This window comes from Aulonocara sp. 'chitande type north' Nkhata Bay, linkage group LG16 (genome assembly GCF_057382095.1).
Source record: "Aulonocara sp. 'chitande type north' Nkhata Bay isolate Kocher_YH1m ecotype deep benthic linkage group LG16, A_spYH_male_GT1.1, whole genome shotgun sequence".
NCBI classification, from domain to species: Eukaryota; Metazoa; Chordata; class Actinopteri; order Cichliformes; family Cichlidae; genus Aulonocara; species Aulonocara sp. 'chitande type north' Nkhata Bay.
In genome coordinates, this window is record NC_141359.1 from 10,250,056 (window position 1) to 10,270,728 (window position 20,673).

Sequence of the window (20,673 nt, forward strand, 5' to 3'; positions counted from 1 at the left end):
GAAAATTACACTGTTGTCAAAGGCTTAAGGCCATTATAGGTCCATTTTTAGCTTCAAAACTTGAAGCCCCATCGACTTGCTTTAGATCTAACTTTTATAACTGTTCTACATTGTTTGCTGACGCGTAAAAAACCCATTTTGTCTTGGCAAGGTACTTTGCTTTCCTTTTAGCTCTGAACAACAGAAGCCACTATTAAATAGCTTCACCCCTGTTAAATCCACTAAACAGTACGGATGGTTTCACGAGCTTCTGTGATAGGTGGGCCTGCAAATACAAACAAGCACGCCTTGATTATCACCAGGCATAAACACACGCACACATACACACAAACACAAGAAAAATTAATAAATAAAACTACAGAGATTTACTTTGCAGCTGACAGGGAAATTAAGCATGAAGACACAGGAATGATATCACACTAAATGTGATAAATAAAGGTGCTCCTATGTTGGCTTGGACCTTAAATATGATCTGCTGCGCTGCTATGTTGATTTATGGCCCTATCATAGTGCAAAAGCAAAGTTACGGCCCTGCAACACTAACAATAACTGGCAATGTAATAAGTAGCAAAACCAAGGTACTAGTGGTCACATGACTAAAATCCATTGGAGGGATGCAGTACAAAAAGGTTGTACCTGTAGATTTTCTGCTACTTACAGGTGTGTCTGAATCATAAACTCACTTGTCTCACAACACTGTTCACAATTAAACTACTTGTGTTGTACTTGTATTGCTGTACTATTTCATTTGAAGAATTGAAACAGAAACTGATGCATAACACTAGGGCTGCTCAATTAATCGAATTTTAATCACGATTACGATCTGGGCTTTCAACGATCATTTAAAATGACTGAGCCGATTATTAGCCTCTCCCTCGTGCTTTACTCTCGCGCTGCTCTGTGTGGCAAATCCAGCGCACCTCTCTGCATTTCGAACAAGTGTCACAACAATTAAGAGCAGCGGTCCCCAACCTTTTTTGCGCCACGGACCAGTTTATGCCCGACAATATTTTCATGGACCGGCCTTTAAGGTGTCGCGGATAAATACAACAAAATAAAACTAGTACCTAGGGATGGGTATCGTTTAGGTTTTATCCGATACCTCTCATGTTTAGCCGTTTCCCTCTTTTTCTTTGGTCATTTTAGCCTTTTTGGCCAGGGTGAAGGGAGTATCTGCCATCAAACAAGAAGACAGCCGCATGTACCTATGATGATGTTTGCTAGTTCACCTTACATGCATTAATGTAATAACGTGGTTAGCCTACTCAACGTAAATTACACACAAACAACATTAAGCTACTCACGCAGAGAAGAACGGCTGCTGCTGCATCATCATCCTCATCATTTCTGCTACACTGGCAGGGCTAGGGGCCAGGACTCTCCTCTTCGTGTTTTTGGGGATGTTGCTAACTCTGGGTCCGATAACAGACACCACACCCGCAGTAGATGTGCTCGGTGTGAGGTCTCGCAGCAAGCTATCAAATACAGTGCATTTCTCGGCTTTTAAAAAAAACAAAACGCTATGCGTCGCCAGGTGTTTCATCGGATTCGAGGTGCTACCTCCTTTGACAGTATCACAGTATCAGCTTAAAGCACTTGTTGCAGGCTGCTGAGTTTGCATCTTTTGCTGTGAAGTACAGCCAGACTTTTGACCGCTTCGCCTTGGGCATTTTTAATCTGTAGCTCTGCTCTAAAAGAACGTATGTACCTGGCCCCGCCTACTATCCTCGGAAACGTAAAATGATTGGCTAGAAGTGTATCACAGCTCAGGAAAAAAAAGCACCGAAATAAAGCACCAAAATGTGCGCTGCTTTTCGATCTGGTTACTACCGTTTATGTCAGAACCAGTACCCATCCCTACTAGTACCGGTACCGAAAAAAAGAAGATTTATTCATAACACACGTGAAAAGACCCAGGAAAACCGAGTAAACGATAACAAAATAACGCTGAAAACCGATAAAAACCCTGAAAACTATACATTTCACACCTAAACCTCAACTCTGGCCTGGTACCAAACGACTCACGGACCGGTACCGGTCCGAGGCCCGGGGGTTGGAGTCCGCTGATCTAATACAAATCATTCTGAACTTTGCTTTTAGCTTCAGTTGCATGAAAAGGTTTATGTACCTATAATATACTAATAATTGTAGTTGTATAATAAAAGTATTTACTCTAATCAATAAACAATCCTGACTCCAGAAAGTACAACTTCACTGAAAGTTAGCTTCAGTGATACAAGTGGGGATTCTGAGGTTGAAGGCACGTACTCCTGTTTCTACAAAGTTTGGTTATTCACAAAGCCTGATCATTTCAGACAGTGCACAAGAACAGACAATGCTTCCAGTTCCAGAATCTAATAAGAAAATACCTTACATTTTACTTCTGCTGGCTGCAAAAGAGACTTCCAGTATAGAAGTTTATGGGAAAATGACCATCAGCTCCCTTTGCTCTGTGACTTTAATAAACTCTTTCCTGATGTCCTTAAGGGATTATTCACTGAAAAAGGAACATTGTAAATTGTAGTCCAAAACAGAAAAATAAAACAAAACAAAAGAGGATGAAGCTGACAGGGAATGAATGACAGTTGACCAATGAGGTGTTTATAAAGCCACAATAAGACAAACTGTGGAAACAAAGGAAAATCAGCAGGCACACTGCTCTCCTCAGGGGTCGGAGTCCTGCAAAGATCACAGGAAGAGAACAATTTGACCTCTTAAATGAGGTGAAGAAGAGCCAAACACCTGCAGGAACTTCTACAGCCGTTGTAACCACTGGTTTTCTGTCCTCTATGGAAAAAAAATACTTTATATTAAAGATTTAAGGCAATACATCTGAAATGTACAAAGACTCTTCTGCATTTTGTAAAAAATTTTTGTTTTGTTTGTTTTTTAATATCCTTGCCAATAGGCCTGCCGATTATAGCAAAAAATGTAATCTCAATACCTTTTGTTAATATGGGTATCCAACCTCTTAGCATCATTTAGCCTTATTATTTACAGATTTTGAGGTAAAAATTTTTATTTAACCTATCTTTTCAGAAACTAAATTAAACAAGCTACAGCCTTTTCTGGACCGAATTTGATCAAATGGCCTCAGCCCACCCAGTTACCCAACTCTAAAGCATGGTGAAGGGAGCATCATGGTTTGTGGGTGATTTGTTATGTCATGACCAGTACATTTTAAAATCATTGAGAAAAAGAAATGAACAGGTCATAGCTGTATGAAGACATTTTAAAGCAGAATGTCAAAGCAGCAGTCCAAAATTTAATAAACTGGAAAGCTTTGGTGCAATGTACAATGATCCAAAGCACAAAATGACATCAACAATAATGGTATGATTGGACAAAAATTAAAGTTCATGTTTTGGATATACCATTTAACCCAACTGAGATGCTTTTCGATTGTTTGAAAATGCTGTTCAATCGGTAATATTAATAATAAAGTTTTGTAAGTTTTGTAAGGAGTGGTCCAGCAGTGTTGCAGAAGGTTCTGTGAGTTACTAAATTCACATAACAAGGTCGCATAATTTTATCAGTGTTTTGAAGTGTGCCCTATTAGTGTGTTATGAATTCAGTCTGACTGCATCCGTCTATATTTGAGACTTGAAGGTGAAGATTACATCACAATTTAAGAGAAATTAAATCTTAAAACCCAATAATTCCAAAGTGTACAGAAACTTTTTCTTGCAACCGTGTTTGGTGACATGGGGATATGACACTCATGATGCGAGATTAGTAAAGAAATGACATCTTCCACTGCGGGAGAGGGAGATTGAAATAGTCTACACAGATGGTGCACCTAATACCTCCAGACACAAGCCCTTTTTATTAGTTTTTATATAACACTTTATGGAAAAAGACAGGAAGGTGCCAAAATGCATGTGGATGCCGAGGCAGGTTCACTGAACCACAGAAGGAGCTACTGATAGATGATCTGATATTTACCGGACAATAAAGGCAAATAATCATTCAGAGGACAGGTTATTGCAGTATTGACTTCGGTAATTCCCAAACTACAGGAGGCCTGGATGGACCAGGCAGAATTCAAATCTTCATTATAATATAAAAAGATGCCTTTTTGTCCAGTTGAAAGAAAATGTGTTGCTCTAAGAAAATATAGATACACATTATAAACATTTTTCCTCATAAATGTTTACTGTAGATTCACTAAAAAGGAGAAGACCACAGCCAAATAGAGGTTAAAATTGGTGGCAGATGGCATTTCTGTCAAACCCCACTGGACACCCTGGCAAGTATCCAGTATGAATGTTCATGTCCAAACCAGGACAACACAATTATATTATTACTCACACCAAGAATAAATGAATAGATTTGTTGGATTGGGATGGCCAATAAGGTTTAAACTGATCATATGTAATAATAATAATAATAATAATAATAATAATAACTAAAAAACAACAACAACAACAACAACAAAACAATAAGGCACAAAATGACAATTCATTATTTTTCATTATAAATGGTTTCATCTAAAATGTCATCACAGTTTCTTGATCCCTTCTGCAATATTTTCAGTCTGCTTTGTTATTCAACCACCTCTTTAAAGTCCAAACACATTTTAAATTTGTCTTGTAATACCTAAAACCACTATCCATCCAGTCAACACTAAATACCAACCAGGATGTCTGTATATGTGATCATAAAGGGTTAGAATAAGGATCATTTTTCTCTGACTTCTACATTTCTACTGTAGCTGATAAAATGTCACTGCTTCTGCCAACATGCCCTCTTGCCCCTTTTACAGATTACAGTGCTGCACCTGGCTAGTCCTATGTTGTTTGAGCCAGAACAGAACAAACCCAAGGCAGGATCATTACTGGCCTCACAGTATGTTGAGCTCAACTGGGCTTTATAGCCGAGCATTCAAACAGCAAAGCCTAAGACTTAAACTTGTAAACATCCATTCTGATTTTAAATGTCTATTTACCAAAAGGATCTTTACATAAGGCGAAAGATTTAATTCTCAGGTATTATGGCATCAATATAATAAGCCAATATAATAAGCAGCCATGGTATAAGTCAGAACAGAAATGCAAAGAACTTCCTTGAATGTTCCACCAATCTAACAACTCCATTCTTTAATGTCTGTTAAGCATCTTGTTACTTGTCTTCAGCATAGTTTTAATAAGATAACGGGTGGAAGATCTAAAATATCTTCAGTTTTAAAAGCCAACTATTTCAGTGCTGATCTGAAAACCTCAGCAGAGAAACACCCTCTACTGTTCAGGTAGAAAACTCAAAATTATGCTGAAAGATGCTAAATAATCACCGAAGCATCATACTAGCCAAAATACAGACGCTTGACCAGAAAATAATGCCTTGCAGACAGGAAGGTTACGATGCCTTGCATTATATTCAGTGACACGTATTTACAGCAACAGGGCAACTTTCAACTCTTAAGTGGGTTATTTTATTATGGGCTGTTTTTATTTTCAAAATGTTAGAAGCTTAACAAGTTCTTCTTATGTCTCTACAATAAACTCAGGCATGTCATTGCTCATCAGTCACATAAGGGTCCAGTTAAACCAATTTAACCTGCAAACCCACCTACTGGTCATGCTATGTAACTACCAAAGCGAAAAACATCAAGTAAACTAAAAGTTAACTTGTTTTTGAATAAGCCCACAGAAACCAAGGGAAACCCTGGAAGCAGCGCAACTCCTCCTGGGTGTTTACAAAAACCAACACTCAATGTTCAGTCCGGCACCATGTGAGCAAGGCTACACATACCTCTTCCCCGTTACATTTCGTTTCTCCAAAAATTCAATGGCTGGATACCAGCATAGATTAATAACCTTTTCTCCCTCATAAGCTTTACAGGACTATTAACAGGTTGAGCTCGTGAACAAAGAACTGGTTCTGTGGGGGTTTCTGCGGCCGAATAAAGCAAAGGTGAAATTATTATGAGCGTGTTTGGGTTCCTGCGGGTCTCTTTAAATGCTAGCACACCTCATTTTCCTGAGGCTGTTTGAACCCAGAGTCCTCTGGAGCACACGATAACCACTTTAAGAACAGCTGAGGCAGCTATACCAACAAGCAAACTGAACAGATTTCAATAAGCTGTTATAAGAAGGGGTGGAGAGGATAAAAACACCTCACATGAATGCTTGTGTAAGGTTAAAATACACGGAGCACATATTCCTGACTTTGAATTTGCATAAAACTAATTTCCAGACAGGAAGGTTACGATTACTCTTCCTCTGTAAAACACAGTGACATCTCAGTGGCTGTATTTTAATCACATTTCATATACTCCTCTTAATTTCCGTCAAATGTGAAGCAACGTATTTATATTTTTTCTGTCCTTGGTACATCCTTGAAAATGGACGGCAGTGAAGATGCTCATAACTGTGTAGCTTTTTTCCCCCCCGCTCACAGCCATGTTATTAATTCCAAGGAGTTGCTCACTAAGCAATTAAAAATCCATGAATCTGAATACAAAGCTGAAAAAGGCTATAAAAAAATAAAGAAATATAAAAAAAAGTATTCAGTTCATTAAGAAGAAGAAGAAATGCCTTCTGCCATCTGTGACTGCACACTGAACCTACTGGAATCTCATTTAAACAGCTTACCCAAAACATGAAGAGTACGTTGAATGGGATTTATTTCAAGCCTGCAGCATGGAAGTTTAAAGCAATGTTGCCGAGCCCTTGTAATGCATATCAATCCATTTTTTGAAGGCTATAATTCTTCCTGCGAATGTCAAGTTTCTTTTTCTATCTGACTTTCTCAGAAGCTAAGTTTATCCCCCATGACGATAACCTCAGTTAGTATACTGCTGTGTGTGTCTGATGCTACGTCACGTTCCTCTGTAGCTCTGGAAAACCAATCGCTCGCAGCTGATTTAAAATTCATCCAGTTCGACACACCAGTGAGGAAGTGTTTAAGCAGACATCAGATTTCAAATTCTGATTTACTAAAACATACTGATATGTATAACATACTCCAAGGTGATGAAATTTGAACTATCCATCTACTAGTTCAAATTAGGAAAGGCCTAAATGTAACGCACGTTTAATTATATGTAAAACTCCCATGTTCCAGCTTTATAGTGACACAGTTCACAAGACTAACTGCGTTCACACTAGGCATGTGCACGGTCAACAAGACATTTATACACTGCTACTCTTGCTAGTAGGCACCAGAAATACTAGTCGGTTAAATCTATTATTGTTGTTTTACTAAGTTACCTGTTGGTTCAAAGATGTTACAACGCCACCTGAGACCAACTAGTGCTGCAGCCCTGACAAATGCCTGAGACCCCCTCGCTCTCTGTGAGGGAACTTGAAATGAAACAGATTGAAAGTAAGAAGATGACAGCTGCGTGAAACACCACAGCTCTGCAGTACATTGATGAAGAAAATGAACTTTTGTATGTTGGCTGTGTGAGAGAAAACTGGCATATAACCACACTGAAGTGGTCCAAGTAATTTGTAACCACATTATGCACAGACGTGGATGCTAGCCTGCCATGAAAGGGGCTACTGCTGCTAGCAAACATTTATCAAACTAATCTGACACTGTGTGGCCCCAGCGATATACACGGCACAAAGTGCTGCACATTTCACCAACATTCATAACAAGATTTGAATGTTGAGGAATCCGTTAATGGTCTCAAATGACTCCTAAATTCATACACAGCTATTCTAAGGTCAGTGTTTATCCTTGTCTGTTAGATTGCGCCCAGCGTCTTCTGCCTTTTACACTAGTTAACTAGTCTGATTTTTTTTCCTGTCTCGTTCAAATGACTTGTAAATTAGTCCCCAGGAACATCCTGGGGACCATTTTGTTTTGGACGTGCCCAGAAATGAAATATAGGAGTAGAGTCGAGAAGACCTCAGTGACGAGTAGAGTAGAAGTATTTGAAGCAAAACATGACTGCCACTTATGGTGAAGCAAGAATAACTCCAAGTTTCCCACCTCGACATTTAAAAAAAACAAAAAAAACTTGATAATACGCAGCACCATTTGAGCCCAGCACTGCCTGTTCTGTTTGTCTGAGTCGTTGGACAACAGCAATTACGTTATTTCAAGCAGGCAGCATTGAAAGAAAGGCTTTCAGAATGAAAATATGAACGGGCATCACAGGGAATAAGGAGGCAAAATGCAACGTTGAAACTGTGGGAGAAACTGCTTGGTAATACCCTGCCAAGATTTCAGATAAACTAATGACGTCCGTTACTAGCTTGCAGATGACCTTTTCTATGAAATTGTTCTTCTCACCTGCCCTTTGGCACTCGTGCATGTCATAAATATTTTGTGGCTGCAAAATAATATGCATGTGCTTGAATGATTCATACGTGAATGAGTTATGCCAGCGAAAGACCACTCCAATAGAAGGACAATAACTACTGTTAGTTCTTTGGCTACACTGAAAGCACAGTAATGTTTGTGGAACATGTGTGTAGCAGAGCTTGTTAGTAGATACACCTGAAGAGCACGTTCTACTTAAGATTATGTTAGTTAACAGGAAAACAAGACTTGAGGATTTATTTCATGGGTTCTGTTGTGTTTTTAGCTTTTGAAAACAGCACAGCACTGTGGAACTGTCACTATCTACTGGCTGTTAACTGGATTTTGGTGTCAATTCCTCAGACCGGTCTGATTTTGTGATTGCTAAATAGATCTCCGCAGCATATTCCCACTTCTTACACACTAATCTTACGCACGGTGTAGCCACTTTGATTGAAACAGTGAAAATGCACCGTTGCAGCATGTGCAGTGGAAACTGCCTACAACTGTTAGACAGTTGTTCGGTGTAGTGTAATTTTGAAACAGCATGTTAAAAATGAATCTGTGCATTTTCACTAGCTTGTGTTTTCTGTCCATTTTAGCATGTTATTCAGTAAAGGAGGATCACAGCTGTGCTTGTTGGGTAATTTAGCTGGAACTCAGCAGAAGAAATGCTAGTACTCTCATGAGATCAAGCCTGCCATGAGATCTACATACATTTAGTGTTCTATGGTGTTTTTCCATGTTAGTTGGATGAACACTTGTTGGGAAACACTTGGAAAACCACTTGTCATTAACCTGACTAACTCCATCTTCACTTCTGGTGTTGCACTACGTGTTCTACTCCACCCTTCCCACCTCATATGTACACGTACACAGTGAAACCCACAGATTGCAGCCTGGTAACAGAGAGAAATTATGAGAGAACCTGGCGTGACTAGAAATGAATGCAGCAGAGGCACTCACACTGCTCTGAAATGAACACAGCAGTACAAATTAGGTAAATACAAGGTTTAGTTTCTTTTCTATCATTTAAATACTGATTTTAAAAAAAGTAAATGTTTCTGTCAGTGTTCCAGAGTCAGTTGAGATATCATTTGATAGATGCACATGAACCTTGTGCAGAGCACTGCATTCCAAAAGGCACAACACTATTAGAGATACCAAACACTGACCCTGATTTAGGAGGGAGAAAGCGCCTCAGAACGATAGCTGGACAGAACAAATGATAAATGTCAACACTGAAGCCCAAAGTGACCAGTATGTAGCTCACTGCTGACACTAATTTCCAAGCCTGTTTAAGCAGTCACTAAGGCTTTTCAAACAGCCTGTGTGTTCTAGATCATCAAGTTCAACAATGTCTGCCTGCGGGACAAAACAGCAAAACTCAGGCCAAGGTGATAAAATGCCTGCTGTTAAAGAACTAAAACCATTAGACCTAGTGGAGAAACAAAGGGCGAGAGAGCACAGAGCACACTCAGCTGTGCAAAGGAATACGGAACAAAATGAAAGGAGCATTTGTGCTGACGTGTATCACTTGGCAAACAGTAACACACATCCAGAGGCGTCAGATTGTTTGAAAAAACGTGTCAAGACACCTGTTTGAATGACATAAGCTATGTAAAGAACCAAAGATAAACTAAGTACTTACTAATATGTAAGAAAACCAGTTGTTTCTGATCTCCTTATTCACTGTCAAATACACACAGAATATATATATATATATATATATATATATATATATATACATATACTTATTTAAATGAAGACACGCTAGCTCTTTCTTTTCTACACTTAACAATACATCTGTGGGCCCTTACCTGTGTCTGTGCTCATCGTGTCCTCCCTGTCCATGTATGATCACCTGTCCTGAGGCATGCTTGCCCTCCTTGGGTGTGTCAATATGAGGGATAAGCACATCCTCCAAGCCCAGGTCAAAGCGCTTGTGCTTGGAATTATCTGGGAGGAAAAAGAAGGCCCCAAAGCATAAGGTGATGAAGGCACTGAGGATGAGGAGGAGGATGAACTTCTCAGAGAGCCTCAACGTGGCCCTATGGTGCGGGAAGGAGGAGGCACCCGGCGACAGAGTGGGTATCCTGCGGCCCGACAGCGGTAGTAGAGCCGGCGTTGTCATCTTTTGACCGTTTGAAATTGACTTTACTAGGGATGGGGTAAGGTGGGTTTCACAGGTGCCACGGGTTGCTGTAGCGGCATGCACCGACTGGTTAACTTTATTATCTCATCCCTGCTTTGGTAGGTCCAGAAACCAAAAGAGGCAGAGATCCCTCAGTAACAGGGTGACTTGTCAGCAGGAACATGGCCATGATAGTTCTGAAAAAAAGTACACAGAGGCATTCAGTTAGGAGACAAAAAAAATCAAATGAGAGCATATTTAACAGACTAAACACCATTGTAGAAAAACCTTGCCTTTTCCTTCCTTCATTTTTTACCATTTTTTTTAGATAGTCAATGCTCTCTATGCACTGGCAGGATAGACGAGTTGATGTCCTTTATAGTCTTTCCTTCAGTTGTCATTTCTCCACCTTGGCAGCATGTCTTTTGTAACCACTAGTATCCTCTCACCATGCACTCTCCCTGACAGGCTTCTACTGAGCCAAACAGCTCTGAATTACAATCAAAAGCAAAGTGACAGCTCAAGTAAATGGCATGTCTTATATCAAGCAAGAGCTGATATATTAGAGTAATAAACAATCCTTTTGGCTTGCTATGGTGATTTTAACAACATGTCATCTGGAAAATAGTCTCTCACTCTCTTTCTCTTTCCACAAACACACACAAAAGACTTAATCCTTTGGCCATGAGAAAAATGATAGATTTTCCAAGAGGCTTAAGGTATCAAGAGTTTGTGTAGTATCTGTTCGATCAAGTGTCCTTTACGCATACTGGCTTTAGTGCCACCGCAGAGTGAGCACAGCTTTCTTTCTACAGTTTCATCTTATTGCAGTGGTGTATTTCTTGCTACCACACATGTATCATGATAAAAAGCACAAAAGTAACACACAATGCACAGTTGTGTTCCAAACTCTAGCCAAAAAAAGGGAGTAAGCCGCGCTTTCTAAGTACATTGCATGCCTGTTTTCTGTGCTGTACTACATCTGAATATCAACCCACCTATTAAACACCCGTGGGCTATACTGGAAAAGATAAGGGTTTTATTCCCTCGTGCCGGCAGATGTGGAAAGAAGACGTGGGGCAAATGTCTCATTCGGCTCAGCAGCTGCTCCAAGTGCGAATGTAAAGGATGGATGGAAATGAAGCAAGTACCCCTTTAAAGACAAACATTGCTATTCGTACTAAAGCCTGCGGGGTTGGCGCTAGACAGTGTTAACAGAGCCCTGTTTTTCCTGTACTTTTCCATCATGTTGGTATGGAGCTGCGTCTCCACGCAGAATACCAAGTTCATTCTGTGACAGTGCCAGCCTGTGTGAGGTGATTAGCCAATACAAAACGCTAGCTAACAAGCAAATGCGCTAACTTACCCGGCTAATACTGGCTAGCAATGGAAAGAAAAAAGGAAAATAAAGTTCCTGTCAACGCTCAGGGGGAAACCCACACAATAAATACAAATAGCCCGACATACGCGTTTCGGTCCGTTGACATTTGAGCTACCCCGGAGGTTGTAAAGACAGAGCTTTAAAACCCTCAGCCTGCCCAGGTGCTAGCTATTTGGCTACAAGGCTAGCACTAGCTAGCTGGCTGGCTGCGAATTGACAGAGGCGGTCTCTTGTGTGGAAGCCACTCTGCTGCATCACCACCTTTCTCATATGCTCGTCGAAAATCGATGCCTGTCGGGATTCCCGGTCCACGTTTTGAAAGGAGTCGCTGTAGCAGGTGTCCTCATGTCCACAAATGAAACACCGTGGTGTCGTGCCGTGGCTGAACCGCTGACCATCAGCTCAGACCCACATAGCGTTACAGCTCCGCGGAGAGGATGTTGATAACCGGTCGCTCTGTTGGACTGCAGCGACGGACTGAGTGCGAGCTGCTGCTGCTCGGCGATTCAGCATCAACTACTCTGCCTACCCGAGTTAGGGACCGTCTGACAATTTCGCTGGGCAGAATTACTGTTCTGTATGTAAAAAAAAGGCACACCAACAATGGCACACACCCCAGCCTGCTAGAGGGCTAGATTCTTCGTCCCTATGATTCACCTCTGTAAAACTGAAAAACAGCTGCAGCGTGCATGATACTACATTTGTGCAAATTATGGTCCAATCCTTCACCTCAATTATTTTTTTTTAGCATTTGTTTGATATACTTAAATTAGAGATGCACCCTTTTCCAGCACAGATGTGATGATTCTATTGTAGTGTTAGATTAATATGTCTGTGAAGGTTCTCAGTCATCCAGGTCATCGTAGTCAAAGGAGCTTGCAAAGAAAAGCGTCTGGACTTCTTTAAGTTACTTGAAGACGTTTCACCTCTCATCCGAGAAGCTTCTTCAGTTCTAAGGTCAAATGGTGGAGAGTCCCAGATATAAACCTAGTGGGAGTTTCCCCCCACAGAGGGACAAAAGGACCCCTGATGATCCTCTAATCCACTGAGCCAAGGTGTGAAACTGGGTGTGGGTCCCAATCAGCCAGAGTTTCGGGTGTGTTCATTGTGAAACCTGGCCCCACCTTATCATGCGAATTCCTGAGATCAGATGGCCCAGGATGTGAGTGGGCGTTAAGGCGTCTGGGAAGAGATCTCAAAACTGGATTATAGATGGCAGAGAGTTGGTGTCGTAAACCCCCGCCTCTGTTCAAAGATGGTCGCTCACAGTGGACATAGATGGTTTCTTTCACTCCTCTTTCAAACCATCTGTCCTCTCTGTCCAAAATGTGAACATTGGCATCCTCGAAAGAGTGTCCTTTATCCTTAAGATGCAGATGGACAGCTGAGTCTTGTCCTGTGGAGGTGGCTCTTCTGTGTTGTGCCATGCGCTTGTGAAATGGCTGTTTGGTCTCTCCAATGTAGAGGTCTGGGCATTCCTCGCTGCACTGTACAGCATACACCACATTGTTACAACAACACTGTCATCCCCTATGTAGCCGGTGTATCAGAAAAACTCAGGAGAGTTTTCTCCAAGCATGACATCCCGGTGCTTTTCAGACCCAGCAACACGCTCAGACAAAAACTGGTTCACCCGAAAGACAAAACGCCAAAACACAGACTTAACAATGTGGTGTATGCTGTACAGTGCAGCGAGGAATGCCCAGACCTCTACATTGGAGAGACCAAACAGCCACTTCACAAGCGCATGGCACAACACAGAAGAGCCACCTCCACAGGACAAGACTCAGCAGTCCATCTGCATCTTAAGGATAAAGGACACTCTTTGAGGATGCCAATGTTCACATTTTGGACAGAGAGGACAGATGGTTTGAAAGAGGAGTGAAAGAAGCCATCTATATCCACTGTGAGCGACCATCTTTGAACAGAGGCGGGGGTTTACGACACCAACTCTCTGCCATCTATAATCCAGTTTTGAGATCCCTTCCCAGACGCCTTAACGCCCACTCACATCCTGGGCCATCTGATCTCAGGAATTCGCATGATAAGGTGGGGCCAGGTTTCACAATGAACACACCCGAAACTCTGGCTGATTGGGACCCACACTCAGTTTCACACCTTGGCTCAGTGGATTAGAGGATCATCAGGGGGTCCTTTTGTCCCTCTGTGGGGGGAAACTCCCACTAGGTTTATATCTGGGACTCTCCACCATTTGACCTTAGAACTGAAGAAGCTTCTCGGATGAGAGGTGAAACATCTTCAAGTAACTTAAATCAGAATCAGAATCAGAATCAGAATGGGTTTATTGCCAGATGTTGAGGTTTACAACATTAGGAAATTGCTGCGGTGCTTCAGTGCAGACAATAAGAATTAAAGTGCTATGTAGAAAGAAAGATATGTGCATGAGATATACATGAGATATATACATGAGAATAAGAATTATGAGTGCTACGTAGAAAGATATATACATGAGTGCAGGTGGTGATCAGTGCCAAACATGAAATGATGCAGTTACACAGCGTAGGGTCATATGTTAGTGGCGGGGACAATCATGTGGTTATTGTTCATGTGTCCAACAGCAGAGGGGAAGAAACTGTTCTTGTGGCGAGAGGTTCTGGTGCGAATGGACCGGAGCCTCCTGCCTGAGGGGAGCAGGTCAAACAGACTGTGTCCAGGGTGAGAAGGGTCAGCTGAGATCCGGGCTGCACGCCGCAGTGTCCTGGAGGTGTACAGGTCCTGCAGAGATGGGAGTCTGCAGCCAATCACCTTCTCAGCAGAGCGCACAACACGCTGCAGTCTCTGTTTGTCCCTGATAGTGGCTCCAGCGTACCACACGGTGATGGAGGAGGTGAGGATGGACTCGATGATTGCAGTGTAGAACTGCATCATCGTCCGTGTTGGCAGGTTGAATTTCTTCAGCTGCCTCAGGAAGTACATCCTCTGCTGGGCTTTCTTGATGACGGAGGTGATGGTGGGCTCCCACTTCAGGTCCTGGGTGATGGTGGTACCCAGGAAGCGGAATGAGTCCACAGAGGTGATGGGGGTGTCAGTCAGGATGATGGGGGGGAGTGGGGCTGTGTGCTTCCTGAAGTCCACAATAATCTCCACTGTCTTCTGGGCATTCAGCACCAGGTTGTTGTGGCTGCACCAAGACACCAGACGTTCAACCTCTCTCCTGTAGGCAGACTCGTCCCCGTCCGAGATGAGCCCAATGACGGTGGTGTCATCTGCGAACTTGATTAGCTTGACAGACTGGTGGGTGGAGGTGCAGCAGTTGGTGTACAGGGAGAAGAGCAGAGGAGAAAGAACACAGCCCTGAGGGGAGCCGGTGCTGATGGTCCGGGAGTCCGAGACATTCTTTCCCAGCCTCACGTGCTGCTTCCTGTCCGTCAGGAAGTCAGTGATCCACCGGCAGATGGGATCAGGCACATTCATCTGGGAAAGCTTGTCTCGGAGATGGTCTGGAAGGATGGTGTTGAAGGCAGAGCTGAAGTCCACAAACAGGATCCTGGCGTAGGTTCCTGGGGAGTCCAGATGCTGCAGGATGAAGTGTAGGGCCATGTTGATGGCGTCGTCAACAGACCTGTTGGCTCTATATGCAAACTGCAGGGGGTCCAGGAGGGGGGCCGTGAGGGTCTTGAGATGGGAGAGAACTAGGCGCTCAAATGACTTCATGACCACAGATGTCAGAGCCACGGGTCTGTAGTCATTTAGTCCAGTGATCCTAGGTTTCTTGGGGACAGGGATTATGGTAGAGGACTTGAAGCAGGCAGGCACATGACATGCCTGCAGTGAGGAGTTGAAGATGCCAGAAAACACTGGGGCCAGCTCGTTTGCACAGTGTCTGAGGGTGGCAGGAGACACACCGTCTGGGCCGGGAGCTTTCCGAGCATTCAGACTCCTAAACTGCTTCCTCACATCTGCTTCATGAATATGAAGAGTTGTGGTCGGAGGAGGTGGTGTGAAATCCTCTTTTGTGTGGGGTGAGGGGGCGGGTGTTGCAGGTGAACAGTTTGAAGGTGGTGATGGCTCTATGGAGGGGGGGGAGGTGGGGGAATGAGTGTCCAAAGTGCCTCTATTGTTGGGGTCGTTGGAGGTGTGAAGGCTGCCTGATGGCTCGTCAAAACGACAGTAGAAGTTGTTAAGGGTGTTGGCTAAGAGCAAGTCATCAGTGGAGTGGGGGGTTTTAGGCTTGTAGTTTGTAATATTCCTAAAACCTTTCCACACAGAGGCCGAGTCATTCTCTGAGATCTACTGCTGCATCTTCTCAGAGTGCTGATGTTTGGCAGAAGTCCAGACGCTTTTCTTTGCAAGCTCCTTTGATTAGATTAATATGCTGTATTCGTCACTCTTGGCAAGAGACGGAGAATCATTTATTTATGTATTAAGGAAAAATCAAAGGTTGATTTAAACACTGTTTTCTTGAGTTAAACAAATACAGTATAACAAATAAGTGTATTTAATAAAATATTAAGCCCAGCTTATATAGGTGCCAATATTTGGTGATAAATCAATCTATATTTTTTCTTTAGGCACACAAAACAAATAGATTTCCATAGCATTCATTATATGTAGTTATTTATGAGTCCTTACTAGGACAAACTTATTTTTTTGTATCATTGCAACATCAATTAGTCATTAATGGTCTGGTTGTTGTATTTGTGGAGTATGTGCCCCCTGATCGGTTCTGTTCATAATTTTTATGGACAGGATTTCTAGGCGCAGCCAAGTGGCGGAGGGCTTTCGCTTTGGTGGCCTCAGAATCTCATCTCTGATTTTTGCAGATGATGTGGTTCTGTTGGCTTCATCGGGTGAGGGCCTCCAGCTCGCACTGGAACGGTTCGCAGCCGAGTGTGAAGCAGCGGGAATGAGGATCAGCACCTCCAAATCTGAGGCCATGGTTCTCAGCCGGAAAAGGGTGGAGTGCCCACTCCGGGTCGGGGATGAGTTCCTGCCCCAAGTGGAGGAGTTCAAGTATCTCGGGGTCTTGTTCGCGAGTGATGGGAGAAGGGAGCCGGAGATCGACAGACGGATTGGGGCTGCAGCTGCAGTAATGCAGACGCTGCACCGGTCCGTCGTGGTGAAGAGGGAGCTGAGTGTAAAAGCGAAGCTCTCAATTTACCGGTCGATCTAAGTCCCTACCCTCACCTATGGCCACGAGCTGTGGGTAGTGACCGAAAGAACGAGATCGCGGATACAAGCGGCAGAAATGAGCTTCCTCCGAAGGGTGGCTGGCCTCTCCCTTAGAGATAGGGTGAGAAGTTCGGCCATCCGGGAGGGGCTCAGAGTAGAGCAGCTGCTGCTCCACATCGAAAGGAGCCAGCTGAGGTGGTTCGGGCATCTGACAAGGATGCCCCCTGGGCGCCTCCTGGGTGAGGTGTTCCAGGCATGTCCCACCGGGAGGAGGCCCCGGGGCAGACCCAGGACACGCTGGAGAGATTATATCTCTCGGCTGGCCTGGGAACGCCTTGGTATTCCCCCGGATAAGCTGGAGGAGGTGGCTGGGGAGAGGGAGGTCTGGGCCTCTTTGCTTAGGCTGCTGCCCCCGCGACCCGGCCCCGGACAAAGCGGATGAAGATGGATGGATGGATGGATGTGCCCCCTGATGGACAAACTATGCAATGTCAACACTTGTAGCATGGTTGAGGGGTGTTTCTCCCAGTGCAAGGATATAAATGTACTGAACTGGTATGTCATAGTAAAATAACACCTGACAACAGGACCAACATAAATGAAATCAAAATGAGAGAAAGAAGGTATTCACACTTATTCACCTTCTTTACTTTAGTTTCATTTCAGCTGTGTGAGAGTCTTTTCTGAATACTAATATATATTAAAAAACTACCCCAAGTATACCTGGAAAAGCTGATGGAGTAGAAAGCTTGAAATTCTTGCAAAGCTTTCTCTGTGCTTTGTTAGTTCTTAGGCTGGTGGATCATGAAGTAAAAAAAATAACTAAAATAAAGATGGACCTTTTTTAGAGATTAGATATTAAGGGGTAGGTTTTTTTTGTTTGTTTTTTTAAAGAAATGTATCCGATTTTGGGTCAGTGCTGGGTCGATATCAGATCCAAATAACAGATCAATGCACCCTTAAGTTGTGAGTAAAAAGCTAACAGTTCAAAAATGAATAATTTTACTGCATTGCAGTCTGTTTGGGGTCATTATCATACTGAAAAATGATTATCTTGCCAATCAGATGTTTTTCAGATAAAAAAAAAACTGATAGTACTCTTCTATATTCATAAATCCATTGTTGTGTAAAAAAAAAAAGAAGTAAAATATGGATTCATCATTGTCACTGATTTTCAGTCCAGTTCTTATGTCATTTGTCATAGCTCAATATATTTGTGATGAACACTGAATGAACTGAAGGAGCAGTTGACTCTCAGGTCCTGTGTCAGGTCTGACTGGGACTTTCTTCTCATTTCTTAAGGACATGACTTTAAGATACTGTTCATCTGCTGTATCGAAATCAAGCTTTATTAACACACATAATTCCACGATTGCACAGAAAAAGCACAGCATATAAAGGAAAAAAGTGAACATTAACTTCCTTAAAAGTGCTTTAAAAGTACAAATACCTGCAGTTACACACATCTGACTGGCACTCCCCCTCTTTAAGATGACCACAGGGGGCAGCATAGAGCGGTGTGCAATATGCTTTAAACATGCCACTTTTACTGGTTCAGAAACAGTGCAGTTGTGTTTGCCTGAGCATAGAGCTTACAGCATTGTCTGTATATATCATCATCATCATCATTATCATTCATTTGATCAGTAATAAAACGACCAGGGTATTTCACCTTTTTATAAACTTCAAAAACATTGTTTGACAGTTTAAACACTGGAAAATGTAGCTTTTTTAATCCTGCTTGGCTCTACATAGCAAAATAGCACTTTCACCTGCATTGTACTTTATACCACATTGCACACCTTATTCAGTGCATATATTAAGGAGCTGCTGTAAACCAGCACTACTTGGACTGAAGACCACCAGGTCATCTGCAACATATAAATTAAATAAATCTGGAGACAAATTCCCACCCTGTCTGACACCATTGCTAACACCAATGGGGCAGGAATACTGCATTCCCATCTAACCTGCATCTTCTGATGAGCATTCCAGTAATGTACCCAGGAAGTCACTGTCGTTTTAATTTAACAAAAAGTTTCCTGTGGTTTACTGGATCAGAAGCATCAATAAAACACATGAAGACTGATGAATTTTTGCCCCATACAAGTTCACCATTTCCTCAAGTGTGTATATACCATGTTTCGCTTGAAGCCAAACTGATTACCCAGGGAAGAGATATACACACTGACTCTATCCAATAGGATTCTTTCTAGAACCTTAGATGAAATACTGGCTTATAATTATCCAAACAGCTTACTTTTCCAGCTTTGTCCTTAATAACTGGGACAAGCAAAATACACAACATCGAGTCTGGTAATATTACATGGATGATAAAACCAGTGAAACAGAGCACTAAAAGAGGAGCTAGCCTTAAACTAGCATTTTTTAGATGTTCTGCAGTAATGTGACCCAAACTGCAGCCTTTATTATTAAATCATTTATGAATGGTTTCATATACCTCATGTGTATGTGTATCCTTATAGGTTTATCAGCAATGTCAGAATCATCCACATATGGTTCACTTTTTATACAAGTGAACAATGTACTGCAATGCTGTCTCCATAATGCTGCTATATTATCTGTCCAAGAAAAACCTTCAACTGTGCACGGGAGAGTTATTTAACAATTATTAAGAATTTTTACCACTTTCCAAAAATCTGTGACATTATTGTTCTCCATTTTCAAATCTGCTTTCACAACCTGCTCACCTTTAGATGTAAAAACAGTATACTTATATCTGGCATTTGCAAGCCTTTTCTGTTCAAACTCTGGGCCTTTCTTAGGTCTTCCAGCCCAAAAGTTTTTAAGCTACATGCGCTTCATCCTGATACATGGCTACGTGTTCTTCCCAACCAGGCCTGATATTAGGTTTCATATTATCCTTGCATTGTACATCAAATGGTTTACCACTTTCATACAAAGCAGTCACAATATCATCATACATGGAACAAAGTTTATGTTTATGCTCAAGATTCTTACATTTGACACCTTTGCACAAAATAGCTTCTTTAGGCAAATAAATGTTGTTTAAATATTTATCTGTATTATTATAATAGGCCAATACGCCATCTTCACTAAATTCTGACCATTTTACACTGGTAGCATTATTAGTTACATGATTATTTCCAATTGTTGCTGGCAATTGTTACACATTTACAGTAAAAGTAAAAGGTATATTGTCTGACACAGCTACCCCATACTCAGTGTTGGGGAGTAACGGAATACATGTACCACTGTTATGTATTTAAAATACAAAATATGAGTAACTGTATTCCGTTACAGGTACCATTTAAAAAGGTGGTATTTGGAATACAGTTACTTTGTGGATTACACGGCGGTACTTTCCTGTTTCATATTGTGGCGGGTCAGGACTGTTTGGGTTTTGTTTGACAGCTACGTTCTGTAGTTCCAGGCGGCAGCGCCATGGTTACAGGGTGACACTCTCGCTCTGCGTTTCCTGGATGAGAGAGCGCCTTTTTGTTGTTGTTGTTGTGCTAAGCTAATAGGCAGAATTCAGAATGTAGCATCATGGGCAGTGTAGTCCATGCTGTAGGGAGAATGGACTGCCATACTCGTTATGTGTCTGTGAGCGCGAGGAGGGAGAAAAATGAGAGTGGAAAAGTACGAGCTGTCATCGAGCAGAAACGGGAGCTGGAAGCATGTAAATATAATAATAACCACTGCAGCCAAGAAGAGTGCCTGACGAGCCCAGTTGTAAATAAGCTATTAAGACTCGACTGTACGCTGTGTTCGTGTTTTCCTCCGAAAC

The 20,673-nt window shown here is 42.2% G+C and overlaps 1 protein-coding gene across 4 annotated transcripts in view; it reads right to left on the reverse strand.

Moving 5' to 3' along the window:
* man1a2 (mannosidase, alpha, class 1A, member 2) overlaps nucleotides 1-12,264 on the reverse strand; it is a 147,996-nt gene extending 135,732 nt beyond the window's left edge. The window contains exons 1-2 of one of the 4 annotated variants that reach the window (XM_086265801.1): nucleotides 12,030-12,264; nucleotides 10,074-10,584 (exon numbers count right to left, since the gene is read on the reverse strand). In XM_086265801.1, coding sequence (XP_086121927.1) covers nucleotides 10,074-10,387 — 314 coding nt within the window. In that variant the 5' untranslated portion in view covers nucleotides 10,388-10,584; nucleotides 12,030-12,264. Of the gene's footprint in view, nucleotides 1-10,073; nucleotides 10,585-10,703; nucleotides 10,725-11,385; nucleotides 11,687-11,753; nucleotides 12,003-12,029 lie in introns of those variants that run through there. The other 3 variants (XM_086265803.1, XM_086265802.1, XM_086265804.1) reach the window with 3 other exon arrangements.
* Between the last annotated feature and the right edge of the window lie 8,409 nt (nucleotides 12,265-20,673).